Here is a 14,311-nt window from a genome sequence, read left to right on the forward strand (position 1 = left end):
AAAGTCAGAATTGCAAGAAAAAAGTCAGAATTGCATATAAACTTGAAAAAAAAAGTCAGAATTGCAAAAAGTCAATTCTGAGATATAAACTTGCAATTGCAAAGAAAAAGTCAGAATTGTGAGATATAAACTCGCAATTGCAAAGAAAAGTCAGAATTGCAAGAAAAAGTCAGAATTCTGAGATATAAACTCGCAATTGCAAAGAAAAAGTCAGAATTGTGAGATATAAACTCGCAATTGCGAGAAAAAAGTCAGAATTGCAAGAAAAAAGTCAGAATTCTGAGATATAAACTCGCAATTGCGAGAACAGGCAGAATTGCAAGATATAAATTTGCGATAAAAAAAGTCAGAATTGCAAGAAAATGTCAGAATTTTTATATATAAACTCACAATTGCAAAAAAAAGTCAGTATTGTGAGATACAAACTTGCATTTGTAAGAAAAAAAAGTCAGAATTGCAAGAAAAAAGTCTTGCACATTCAAAGAAAATAGCATACTTGTTGCAAAATAAGGTTAATACCATCTCTTTCACTTTCAGGTGGTGTATAAAGAGAAAGATTCAGACTCTCCTCTTCAGTTCTGGACGGTGGAAGGAAACGCCAGCCACAGTGTCCAGCTGACTGGACTGGGGAAGTACGTTCTGTACGAGATCCAAGTGCTCGCCTTCACCCGCATCGGAGACGGACGACCCAGCACACCTTCAATCTTGGAGCGAACCCTTGATGACGGTGGGCATGACAGTACACAACAAATAAACAGCTGCTTTAGTAAATAATCAGATTTTAAAAGAGTTTTAAAGAGTTTTTAAGAGTTTACGATGTTCTTTTTTTCAGTGCCCGGGCCGCCTGTCGTCATTCTTTTTCCTGAGGTCCGGACCACCTCGGTCAGACTCATCTGGCAGCCACCTTCCCAGCCCAACGGCATCATACTGGGTACAAGAATTTGTTTGCTTGTTTGTGCATTTGAATGTGCATGCTTTTCTTTCTTCCGGTGCTTATACTTGCATGCTTGTCTTTTGAATGACCTATTGTACCATCAAGAGATGAAACATCCCCGAATACTTTCAATAGTTACTGTTAACAAATCATACACATGCAAATATGAATAAACATACGTATTTTAAATGTGAAAGTTCATAAATTCATAAATCATACTGACACCAAGCACAAAAAAAATCGAATGTAATTGCTTCCACTCTTAAATGGCCCCAATGTAAACAAAATCAGATTCGTTTGTCTTCCTTCATTAGCTTGCGTTTCCTCTCATCAAGAAACCAAATATGTTACATTTCCACAATTGCACGCAAAGCACAGTTTGTCCTGTCCTGATCTTTTTGATGTCATTGTTTCCCTCTCCAGCCTATCAGATCACATACCGCCTGAACTCCACCAATAGCAACACAGCCACGTTTGATGTCTTGAACTCCAGCGCACGGCAGTATACCGTCACCGGACTGAGGCCGGAATCCGTGTACGTGTTTCGTATCAGAGCGCAGACACGCAAGGGATGGGGAGAGGCAGCGGAGGCTTTGGTGGTCACCACCGAAAAGAGAGGTAATACATAATATTGTCACACATAAGCAAGACAAGCTCCAACTGAACATCACATTAAGCAAGAAATAAGTTAAAATGAAACAGTAATAGGCATGCATGTGCCATCCCTAGCCATATGATCTTACTGTGACAGGTTCACATAATTAGATCTGAAGTACATGTTTGTGTGTTCATGTCTCTGAACGGAGACATCTATGGTCCAGTGAGGTCAAGTCCAAAACAAATCAATCTCTTCTAACCAGACCCACTTTGGTGTGGTTTGAGAGGTCTGGTGGAAGTTTTGCGGCACTGACTTTCACTCAAGCAAAGGCACATTCCTCTTACAGAGCATTATACTCAGACTTCAGATTATTTATGCAGTTCACTGATCCAACGCAGAGATCAGAGGTTTTGACTCGTAAGGTGTACTTATATAATTTAATATAAAAGTTATAAATTCTCCATTATCTGATGTATTTTTTAAAATGTTAACCATGTTCTGCAGGATTGTAGGTGTGCAGTGAAGCATAGATAATATTGTATGAGTGCAAACATAAAGCCATAAAGCCAAGCTAGCTTCTCAGGCTACAAGTCACTCGTAATTTAAACTAGTTTCAAGTTACAATTTAAAAAAGTAGCTAGTTATACTAAAATTGCTAACCAAAATAGCTAAACTAAATTACCTTTAGTGTACTCTAAATCTGCATTTGCTATTGCTAGTCTGTGGGTAAGGGAACAATTGATTTCTAAAGATAATTTTATGAACACAAATATGAATATACCTTTCAGATAAATTATTTGTATTTTTTCATGTATCAGACTAAATTTTACAGATTGAATTTTACACTACCAGTCAAAAGTTTTTGAACAGTAAGATTTTTCATGCTTTGTAAAGAAGTCTCTTCTGCTCACCAAGCCTGCATTTATTTGATCTAAAGTACAGCAAAAACAGTAACATTTTGAAATATTTTTACTATTTAAAAAAAATATTTTCTGTTTGAATATAGTTTAAAATTTAAATTATTTCTGTGATATCAAAGCTGAATTTTTAGCATCATTACTCCAGTCACATGATCCTTCTGAAATCATTCTAATATTCTGATTTGTTGCTCATGTAACATGAATTATTATTATTAGTAGTAGTAGTAGTATTCTGAAAACAGCTGAACAGAACTTCATAAACAGCACTGATCTGAAATAGAAATCTTTTGTAACATTATAAATGTCTTTATCATCACTTTTGATCAATTTAAAGCATCCTTGCTAAATAAAAGTATTAATTTCAAATATAATTTGTATAATTTCTTTATTTTTCTATAATTATACAGACATTTGAGCTTTTGAATGGTACAAAAGCTTTTTATTTCAGATAAACGCTGATCTTTGGATCTTTCTATTCATCAAAGAATCCTGAAAAAAGTAGTATTTTTTTTAAATATTGATAATAATAATAAAAAAATGTTTCTTGAATAGCAAATCAGCATATTAGAATGATTGCTGACCATGTGACACTGAAGACTGGAGTAATGATGCTGAAAATTTAGCTTTGATGACAGGAATAAATAAAGTTTTAAAATATACACTACCATTCAAAAGTTTGGGGTCAGTAAGACTTGTAATAGTCTTTAAAGTAGTCTCTTATGCTCATTAAGGCTGCATTTATTTGATTAAAAATATACAAAAAAAACAGTAATATTGCAAAATGTTTTTACAATATAAAATAATGTTTTTTATTTTAACATACTTTAAAATAGAATTTATTCCTGTGATGAAAAGCTGAATTTTTATCAGCTGTTACTCCAGTCTTAAGTGTCACATGATCCTTCAGAAATCATTCTAATATGCAGATTTATTATTAGAATGATCAATGTTGGATAATATCAACAGTTGTGCTGCCAAATATGTTTTGGAACCTGTAATTTTTTTTTTTCAGGATTCTTTCATGAATAACAAGTTTAAAAAGTACAGTGTTTATTCAAAATATAAATATTTTATAACAATGTAAATTATTTATTATTAACTTTTAATAAACTTTTAATTATTAACTTAATACATCCTTGGTGAATAAAAGTATTAATTTCTTAAAAAAAAAAAAAAGAGAAACAATAAAAATGTACTGACCCCAAACTTTTGAACGGTATTGTATTTAAATAGAAAATAGTTATTTTAAATAGTAAAAATATTTCTGAATTTTAGTGTTTTTGCAGTACTTCAAATAAATGCAGGCTTGGTGAGCAGAAGAGACTTTTGAGACATTCAAAAACGTTTGACTAGTAGTGTACGGAATTTAATTCTGCACAAAAAAAAACTCAGTTAAAATTAAACACATTATGTTTAAACACAAATTTAAAATCGATACAGAAAAGTCAAAACCGTTATATTGATAATATTTTGCCCTTTGTGAAGGTACTGGTGAATCGTTAAATCATATGAACTGTTCAAATAAATTCTTCACATTAAACAAACTGATTCACAAAAATGATAGAAATGAATTTGATTATTGGCTTTAAGTGTTTAAGTGTGCTTATGCTTGACCTTTGACCTCCAGCTCGGCCCCAGCCCACCAGCCGTCCCACAGTCCCTCAGGAAAACGTACAGGCACGCAGCGTGCTGCTGTCGTGGGAACCCGGCAGTGACGGTTTGTCGCCGGTCCGCTATTACACGGTTCAGGTCAGAGAGCTGCCTGAGAAGAACTGGACGGTTCATTCTGCATCTGTTAGCCACGAATCCAGCTCCTATATTGTTGACAGGTACAAAAGACCTCTGCTGGGAAGCTCTGTGTGATTTCCTTTCAAAATCCTTCATGCATAAAGTCACAGTTCTTCACAGTAAAGATTTTCCATCAACAAATGACGTTACTTTGTTAGTCATTGTAACTGTATGCTGGCTTTACGTGAAGCATATTCTCAGCAGCAGCCTGTGTTTTGACTTGCGTGTTTGATTTTTATTTCAGACTGAAACCCTTCACTTCCTATCAGTTCAGAGTGAAGGCCACTAATGATATTGGAGACAGCGACTACAGCGAAGAGAGTGAAGCTATTACAACACTACAGGATGGTTAGAACCCTTTCCTCTTCTTTTGTACTCTTTGTTAATGTTTTATTTCAGTGTCTATTTGCAGCCTATATTACTTGCCCATTCACACAAAGATTCAAAACCTTGTAACATTGCTGCTTGTGTTCTTAGCTGGTGTCCAACATTGCCCAAGCTAGGCTTAGTTGGTCAGGCAGCTTATCTTTACAGCCTAGCCACCTGACAAGTGCAAACAGGATTGTTAGGGTCAACATCAAAGTCAGCATCTTATACACTGCTGTTCAAAAGTTTGAGATCAGTAAGATTTTTTAAGAAGTTTTTTATGCTCATCAAGGCTGCATTTATTTGATGGAAAAAATGGTAATATTGCGAAATATTATTTCAATGTAAAATAACTGTTTTCTATGTGAATATATTTAAAAATGTAATTTATTCCTGTGATGCAAAGCTGAATTTTCAGCATCACTGTCACGTGATCCTTCAGAAATCATTCTAATATATTGATGTATTATCAATGTTTTAAGCTGCTTAATATTTAATTGGAATCTGTGATTTTTTTCAGGATTCTTTAATAAATAAAAGTTTAAAAGCATTTATTTAAAATAGAAATCTTTTGTAACAATATAAACTACCATTTAAAAGTCTGTGGTTAGTCAATTTTTGTTCTTTCTTTTTTTGAAAGAAATTAATAATTTTATTCACCAAGGATGTGTTAAATTGTATTAAAAAAAGTGAGAGGAAAGACCTATCTTGTTAGAAAATATTAATATTTTGAATAAATGTTGTTTAACTTTTTATTCATCAAAGAATCCTTAAAAAGGTCCAGTATTGAAAATAAAAGCATATTAGAAAATAAAAGCATAATCGGCATATTAGAATGATTTCTGAAGGATCATGTGACACTGAAGACTAGAGCAGTGGCTACTGGAAATGTATCTTTTCATCACAGGAATAAAATTTATTTTAAAATAAATTAAAATAGAAAACCATTATTTTGAACTGTTATAATATATGTATTTTTTGATCAAGTAAATGCAGCCTTGAAGAGAATTCTTTAAAAACATCAAAAAATTTTGCTGATCCCAGACTTTTGAACAGCAGTGCATGTTCTGTAAACAGCGTAAGGAGCAAATAAAATTTTTTGGAGACGCTCAATCAAAATATTTAAAAACTAAACAGATGAATTACTGTTTACAAACAAATGCTTAGCAGCGTCGTTTGGTTCTTCTGGCACATTGGAAAAGAGATTTTATTCAATTTAAGGCTAAAAAATCTTGTTTGTGGGGTAAAAACACTTCTTTTCCAAAAGATAGATATAAGTAGTTCACTATAATTTCAGTGAACTACTTTACCTAATATATGTGTACTATGTTTTAGCACTGTTTTTTATTTATTTATTTTGGTAAATTAAAAATTAATACTTTTATTTGTCAAGTGTGCATTAAATAATAAAATAAAATATGTTATTTTATTTTATTTTGTTATTTTATTATTATTTGTCTTTTGTAGATCCTATGTTTTAATTGATTTATAGACCAAATCACACATATATTTGAAATTTGTTATAAAATATTAATATATTTTAATATTAGTAAAGTATACATATTTGGTCAGTACTGCAATCCTCTTTGTTTTATTTTTTTTATTTTGGTAAATTAATAATTAATACTTTTATTTGTCAAGTGTGCATTAAATAGCATTAACAGAACCTTTCCAAAAAGAAAGACATTTTTCAACACTGATAATAAGAAATGTTCTTGAGCACAGAATCAGAATATTACAAGGATTTCTAATGGATCATGTGGTGCTGAAGACTGGAGTAATGATGCTGGAAATTCAGCTCTGCCCTCACAGGAATAAATTACATTTTATAATATTTGAAAACCAATTTTGAATTGTAATAGTATTTCACTACACAGCAGCTCACTAGGTTTTGGAACAGAGGCATTAAACATCATATTCTTCTCTACATGCTCCCACCTTCTTCTTTTCTGTGAATATATACACCCAAATCATTCTGCCTGTAATGTGCATTTATGAATTGACCATTATGCAGCACACAGATGCTATTCTGCCTCTATTACGAGAGCTTGGCTTTACAGCCATGACAGTAGCCAAGCTCTTATTGTGAACCCAGGTGATGCTATTGTGTTCTGGCAATGATGTCATTGCTGGAGGCAGTAGAGCATGTGAGGTAATACATAGTATCTCTGGTTCCTACGTGTCTAAATAGTAACTTTAGTGAAGTGAGACGAGCCGTGCATAATGCCTGTTTAAAACCCAACGCAACAAATCAGGCTGTAAGACAGGCTTGGCATGTTTAGTAGTGCAGTGTTTGTGTAGTTAAGACATTGTAGCTGATGCAGCAAACTATCCGCAGGGATGCCAGGTACACAATTATCCTTCTGTCCCTCTCCATTTAAGTGTATTTCTCTATCTCTCCAGCTCCAGACGAATCTCCCACAATCCTCACTGTCACACCACACACTACAACCTCTGTGCTGATTTGCTGGCAGGTAAGTGGGCGGGACTTTTCACTTACAGCTGCACTATTTCCTCAACGGTTTGTAATAACAGAGCAGGAGCACATAGTATGTATCTTAAACACATATTCTTAAAGTCACCCCTGAATTAAACTTTCAAAGAGGGCTGGTTTTAAAAGCCGCAGGCCTTTGGTTTACGTCTTTATCCAGTCAGGTGAGAAAAAGGTGAGTGAACTGCTTTCTTCCCCTGAACCAGTTCATTCATGCTTTACTGGGGGGATTTTTTTCTGATTTGCGTATTAAATTTAAGCTTAGAGGTTTATCCTTGCATACATCCAGAGTAAAGATGTCTTCCCTCTGGCTGTTAGCAACGTACATGTTTATACAGCCTCTAAATATATGTACTCAACGTGACTCAACCCTACACACAAATCAAATGGCAAAAGCTTAAAGGGGCAGGACTATATTATTTCTGACCAATAGCAGGAAGAATGATTTTGGCACAGATATTCCACACTTTACCTTTAATGACAGTGTTGATTATCTGTGGTGACATTTACTCAGCATGTCCTGTCATCCTTAGCCCCCTCCTGAGGAGAAGATTAACGGGATCCTGCTGGGCTTCCGAATCCGATATCGGGAGCTGCTTTATGATCGGCTCAGAAGTTTCAGCGCTCATGCCATCAGTAGCCCTTCAACCAGCTGGGCAGAACTCACATGTAAGCATAAGACGTACAGTATCTCTTGATGTGTGCCCTAAGCGAGACATGACCCAAAAATAAAGACATATTTGGCCAGTACTGTACTTCTCTTTATTTTATTTTATTTTATTTTATTTTATTTTTTTTATTTTTTTATTATTTGTCTTTTGTAGATCCTACGTTTTAATTGATTTATAGACCAAATCATACATATATTTGAAATTTGTTATAAAATATTAATATATTTTAATATTGGTAAAGTATACATATATTTTTTATTTATTTATTTATTTTTGTTTTATTTATTTATTTTTTATATATATTTATTTATGTTTTGCACCTAACAAAGATTAATTTGTCTTTAATATTCATTATTATTTGTCTTTTGTAATACCTATAATTGATTCATAACCCAAATCATACACATATATATATATATATATATATTAATATTAATAAGGTATATGTATTTGGCCAATACTACACTTCTTTTTGTTTTATTTAGTTTTATTTCACTTTTTATTTTATTTTTTATTTAGATTTTTCATTTCTTTATGTTTTGCACCTAACGAATCTTTATTATTCATTATTATTTGTCTTTTGTCATGCTTATAATGTTTTAATTGATTCATAGCCCACGTCACACATGTATTTGAAAATTTTTTATAAATTATTTATATATATTAATATTAGTAAAGTATACATATTTGTATATTTTTTATTTTATTTTATTTATATTTTACACCTAACAAAGAAAATTGAGATTAATTTATCTTTGATATTCATTATTATTTGTCTTTTATAATAAATAATGTTTTAATTGATTCACAGCCCAAATCATACATATATTTAAATGTAATAAAATATTAATATATATATATATATATCAATATTAATATTAATATTAATCAAAATTAAGATTAAAATATTCATACAAAAATAAAATATCTCAAGCTTAATTTTATATTCAGTATGAATGATTTTAAAATAATTAAGCTAATTTCTTTACTCACATTATTTTTAAATGAACTAATATTTAATTGATTTAGAGCCCAAAAACAATAAATATATTTGAAAAAAATAAATAATAAATATATTTGATTTAAAGATTAGGGAAAAATAAATAAATGTTCAGTTAATCAGTTAATTAATAATAATACTAATCAAATCAATATTCATGCAAAAATAAAAATTATTAATTAATAGCCTGTTAGTACAAAAATATCATTTTAGTAAGCCAAGCATAATTTTATATTCAATATTAACTATTTTAAAATATTTCAGATCATTTCTCACTCTCATTATTTTTCTAAAATCTTTATTAATTGCTTATAAATCAAGCTTGATTTTATATTTATGATTTTATATTTTTCAATATTAACTATTTTAAAATATTTAGGCTCATTTCTCACTCTCATTATTTTTATATTAACTAATAATGTAATTGATTCACAGCCCAAAACAATACATTAATTTGAAAAATTAACTATAAAGTAAGGGAAATTAAATACATGTTCAATTAATCAGTTAATTAATATTAATATTAATCAAAATTAAGAATGAAATGTTCATTCAAAAACAAAACCTCTTCATTAATGGCCTGTGTTAGTTCAAAACTATCATTTTAGTAAACCAAGCATAATTTTATATTCAATATCAACGAGCTAGTTTCTCACTCTCATTATTTTTCTAATCATATCTTCTTAGCTAATGTTCTCCTCTTCCTCCACTTCCTATTCTGCAGCTCCATACAGCATACGGAACCTCAGCGATCCCTCCCTCACTCAGTATGAGCTGGACAGTAAGTCACTTCCTGTTTCTTCTCACAATCTGCTATATGATTGTGTCTAATCCAGTACGTCAAGTGTTGAGAATATGCAGTCTGGATGTTTAGGCTAGCTGCTGTCAGCGTCCCTGTTCTCACCTCGTGTCTGGAGTGGTAATGAATTTAAAAGCTGGATCTGGTTAATCTCTGCCGCCGATGCCTGCTGGAAGAGCAGTGTGTAAATTGACTTCAGATAAGCAGACTGACTCATCTTTCAGGCTGGGAGCTGACACAGTTTTCAGGGAAAGCCTGAGTCAAACTTAATGAAACAAAGATGGTTGAAAAAGTGGAGCATTTGATATAAAATGAATCACATTGTTTGTCTGCTTTAGTTTAGTTTTTTTTTTTTTTTTTGAAGTAGATAAAAATTAAGTCCCAACTATGTACTTTTCGCAGATCTTACGAAACACAAGCGCTATGAAATCAGAATGAGTGTCTACAATGCTGTTGGTGAGGGACCAACTAGCTCACCACAGGAAGTCTTTGTTGGTGAAGCAGGTAAAATCCTTTATTACCTTTATGACATTTTTCTTAGTTTACAAATGAAAAGAAACAAAAACTCAACTCACATTGACTTTCCCTCACAGTTCCCACTGCCCCGCCCCAAAACGTGGTCATCCAATCAGCTACTGCCACGCAGTTTGACGTGACATGGGACCCGCCTCCACTGGAGACTCAGAATGGAGATATTCAGGGTTATAAGGTCAGATTCTGGAAAATGATGTGAAAAATGCTTTTAGTGTGACTCCCATGTGTATTTTATTATGTTCAGTTGTTTATCTTCTATGAATCAGGAGTTTTTCTGACTTACGAAGACTATTTACAGTGAAACGGAATTATTGTGCAATTTATGTGGAAAAATCTGTTTCAGTAATTTGCTCTGTAACTTGCACAGTTAAACAACATATTCAATTTAATATATTCATACACAATTCAAAATTACAGCCTGAATTTTAGATAGATAGATATATTTTTAAGTAGTTTGTGCTTGACACATTAGCCTTAACATATGGATTTTATATCTTAATGTTAAGGTTATTTTTAAAAGGTTGCAAAAATAAATGATGAGATTTGGAAAATGTTTCCAAGACCTTTATGATCTGACCTTTACATAACAAAAATGAGGGGGAAACCTGCTCATTTTATTAAGAATTACTCCTGGGACATAAAAGTGCTTGAAGCTAAAGAAGTGCCTAAAACAGACATGCAGAACAATAACATGAGTGTGACCTCTTGTTTTCTTTTTGCAGATTTTCTTTTGGGAATATCAGCGGAAAAACGAGACTGAGAAGCTGCGGACTCTTTTCCTGCCAGAAGGAGGGGTGAAGCTCAAGAATCTAACGGGCTACACCACCTACATGATCAGTGTTGCTGCTTTCAACGCAGCCGGCGATGGGCCACGCAGCCCACCGACCAGAGGAAGAACCCAACAAGCTGGTGAGGAAAATTAGAGAGTTCTGTCCTTACCTGTCTTGTCCTGGACCTTAAAGGAGAAGTTCACTTCTACAACAAGAATTTATAGATGATGTACTCTCCCCCCGTCATACAAGACATTCATGTCTTTCTTTCTTCAGATGTAAAGAAAGTGTGTTTTTTGAGGAAAACATTTCAGGATACAGTGGACTTCTATGGTGCCCGCAAGTTTGAACTTCCAAAATGCAGCTTCAAAGGGCACTAAACGGTCCCAGCTGATGAAGAAGGGTCTTAACAAGCTATTTTAAGAAGTCCTAACAAGCTAAATAACAAGTTATTTTCTAAAAAAATTGACAATTTATATACTTTTTAACCTCAAATGCTCATCTTTTCCAGCTCAGCGTGAACTCTGTGTATTCCGGTTCATGACAGTTAGGGTATGTTGAAAATCTCTTTTCTCATTTTGTCCTCCAACTTCAAAATCGTCCTACAGAAAAAAATGAGATGGGAGTTTTTCAACATACCCTAACTGTCATGAACCAGAATCAATATTTTTAGAAAATAACCGATCGTTTCGCTAGATAAGACCCTTCTTCCTCAGCTGGGATCATTTAGAGCCCTTTGAAGCTGCATTTTGGAAGTTCAGAATCGCGGGCACCATTGAAGTCCACTATATAGAGAGAAATCCTGAAATGTTTTCCTCAAAAAATTTCTTAACGAATGAAGAAAGAAAGACAACATCTTTGATGACAAGGGGGTGAGTACATTATCTGTAAATTTTTGTTCTGGAAGTGAACTTCTCCTTTAAAGTGTATCACAATAGTTAACAAAAACCACTATGGTAACTATGGACACCTTTTTTTAGATGTTAAAGGGAACCCTGGGTATTAAGACTTAAATAATGTCTCTTACTGAAATACATAGTAGAAAACCCATGAACGATTTACGTTATTTAAAAAATCCGCATCGTTTTACACATATTTTGGACTGTGGGGGGCGCCATTATTTTGGTGGTGTAAAATGATTGCGTTCAGTGAGCTACTGCCACAACTCGGAAAATAAAATACTGATACAATGCCACATTGTGCAGCTTTTGGATGTAATTTTCAGTGTAAGTCTTCACTGCTTTCCTAGCGATAAGAAGAGGAGAAAACAATGGAAAGATGCCTGTTGACGAATAAAACGTCCTAAAGACGCACGTCTTTGTTCTCTTCTCTTTAGCCCTGATGCTTTTGAGGCTTTAAGTAGACCACAGCAACTGAAAGAGCTTACAAATGGCAGAGACAAGAAACGCTAGATGCCATCCTGACAGGATGTAAACATGCCGACACTTGTCATGGCGCCGCAGCCACTGAAGAAGTTTCTAAGCATGGATTTCACTCCTTGTTTAGCGATGGTACAGCATTTGGTTTAAGCTTGCACTTATATCCATCGCTGCCTATAAGCTCTTTCAGTAGCTATGGTCATCGTATCAGTATTTTATTTTCTGAGTTGTGTTGCGTTAAAAAAAAAAGCAACAGGTAGCACCAGTAGCTCACCGAGTGCAACCATTTCACGTCATTGAAATAATGACGCCCCCCATAGTCCAAGAAATGCATAAAACATGGATTTTTTAAATAATGTATATTTTTCAATACTACACATTTCAGTAAGCCATACAAGTTTTGATACCCGGGATTTCCTTTAAAGCTGTAGCTTAAGTATAATTTTACTTTTAGTACTTAAATCTAAAGTAACTGAGGCGGTAAACTGCAACTTATTTGATAGTAAACATATGTGGTCAATCAGAAGTTTGTAATGATGGAAACTATTTCAAATGATTTCATTATTTATGTGTCCAAGATCTTTTGGAATGTGAGCCGCTGCTGAAAACCGGCCAAAAATATTGAGAACTCAACAAGTTATCCTTTGCTTCTAATCAGCAAATCTGCTATCTGCGCTTGTTTGTGTGTATAGAGTTCAGTCTGATGAAGCCGAGTAATTTCTGCCTTATTCAGCCTTGTGGTTTTCATTCTGCGTGCCTGTGAGTTGGCTCACGGCTCAGAGCGTCTGTGGGACACAGTCTCTAGATTGTTCTCTCTTTTTCTGGAGGAGATGTTTCCCTGGAGTCTGAGTGAAATATGCTTTTCATTCAATTGCCACAGAAGTGACCGTTTTTGTCAACTGATATTATAAAGTTGGCTGTGTTGAGCTTCAGTGTCAAAACTAGCTGATGGATGAAATATCTTCTCAGACTGTTTTTTTATGTGTGGGCTTTTTGTTTGTTCTCTCTTTGCTAATAAAATTCAAGAAGTAAATTTCAAAAATCGTTGGGATATAAAGTAAAGATCATGTTCCATGAAGATATTTTTTAAATTTCCTATCGTAAATATATCAGAACTTAATTTTTCATTAGTAATATGCATTGCTAAGAATTTCATTTGGACAGTTTTAAAGGCAGTTTTCTCAATATTTTGATTTTTTTGCACCCTCAGATTCCAGATTTTCAAATAGTTGTATCTCAGCCAGATATTGTCCTATCTTAACAAACCATACATCAATGGAAAGCTTATTATTCCAGCTTTCAAATGAAAAACACTTATGCTTAACCCTTACCTGGTTTTGTGGTGCAGGGTCACAATTGAATGATTCTTAAGATCTGGTTCTTTTAAAGGAGAAGTTCACTTCCAAAACAAAGATTCACATGTAATGTACTCACCCCCTTGTCATCCAAGATGTTCATTTTTTTGTTCAGTCGTAAAGAAATTATGTTTTTTGAGGAAAACATTCTGTATTGTGTCCATATAATGGACTGGTATGGTGCCCCAAGTTTGAACTTCCAAAATGTAGTTTAAATGTGGCTTCAAACGATCCCAAATGTGGTTGTAAGTGATCCCAGCCAAGGAAGAAGGGCCTTATCTAGCAAAACAATCAGTTATTTAAACAATACGATTTAAATACTTTTTAATCTTAAACGCTCGTCTTGATTTCTTTCCCTGAACTCTGTGTATTCTGGCTCAAGACAGTTAGGGTATGTCGAAAAACTCCAATCGTATTTTCTCCCTCAACTATAATTTCAAAATCATCATGCATCACTGCAGAAGTACCGACCCAGTCTTTGCAAAATGAACATGCACAAGATAAACAAGAAGATCAAACACCCTTAACAAACAAGGTAAAACAGCGATATAGGACGATTTTAAAGATGAGGGAGAACATGAGACGGTAGTTTTTCGACATACCCTAACTGTCATGAATCGGAACAAAAACAGTCCAGGCAGTTAGGCAAGATGAACGTTTGACATTAAAAAGTATATAAATTGTATTATTTTTATTAAAATAACCA

The 14,311-nt window shown here is 33.4% G+C and overlaps 1 protein-coding gene across 6 annotated transcripts in view; it reads left to right on the plus strand.

The window, feature by feature from the left end:
- sdk2b (sidekick cell adhesion molecule 2b) overlaps window positions 1–14,311 on the plus strand; it is a 375,983-nt gene that overhangs the window by 332,619 nt on the left and 29,053 nt on the right. For all 6 annotated transcript variants that reach the window (XR_007828797.1, XM_051123673.1, XM_051123676.1 and 3 more), the window contains exons 27-37: window positions 538–727; window positions 833–931; window positions 1,358–1,552; window positions 4,080–4,281; window positions 4,485–4,588; window positions 7,010–7,080; window positions 7,631–7,766; window positions 9,493–9,549; window positions 9,970–10,071; window positions 10,161–10,276; window positions 10,824–11,010. Coding sequence is in view for 5 of the 6 variants with exons in the window: in XM_051123673.1 (XP_050979630.1) it covers window positions 538–727; window positions 833–931; window positions 1,358–1,552; window positions 4,080–4,281; window positions 4,485–4,588; window positions 7,010–7,080; window positions 7,631–7,766; window positions 9,493–9,549; window positions 9,970–10,071; window positions 10,161–10,276; window positions 10,824–11,010 (1,459 nt within the window). In the remaining variant the exon portion in view is untranslated. The remainder of the gene's footprint in view (window positions 1–537; window positions 728–832; window positions 932–1,357; window positions 1,553–4,079; window positions 4,282–4,484; window positions 4,589–7,009; window positions 7,081–7,630; window positions 7,767–9,492; window positions 9,550–9,969; window positions 10,072–10,160; window positions 10,277–10,823; window positions 11,011–14,311) is intronic.

Source organism: Labeo rohita, chromosome 12 (genome assembly GCF_022985175.1).
Source record: "Labeo rohita strain BAU-BD-2019 chromosome 12, IGBB_LRoh.1.0, whole genome shotgun sequence".
Taxonomy (NCBI): domain Eukaryota; kingdom Metazoa; phylum Chordata; class Actinopteri; order Cypriniformes; family Cyprinidae; genus Labeo; species Labeo rohita.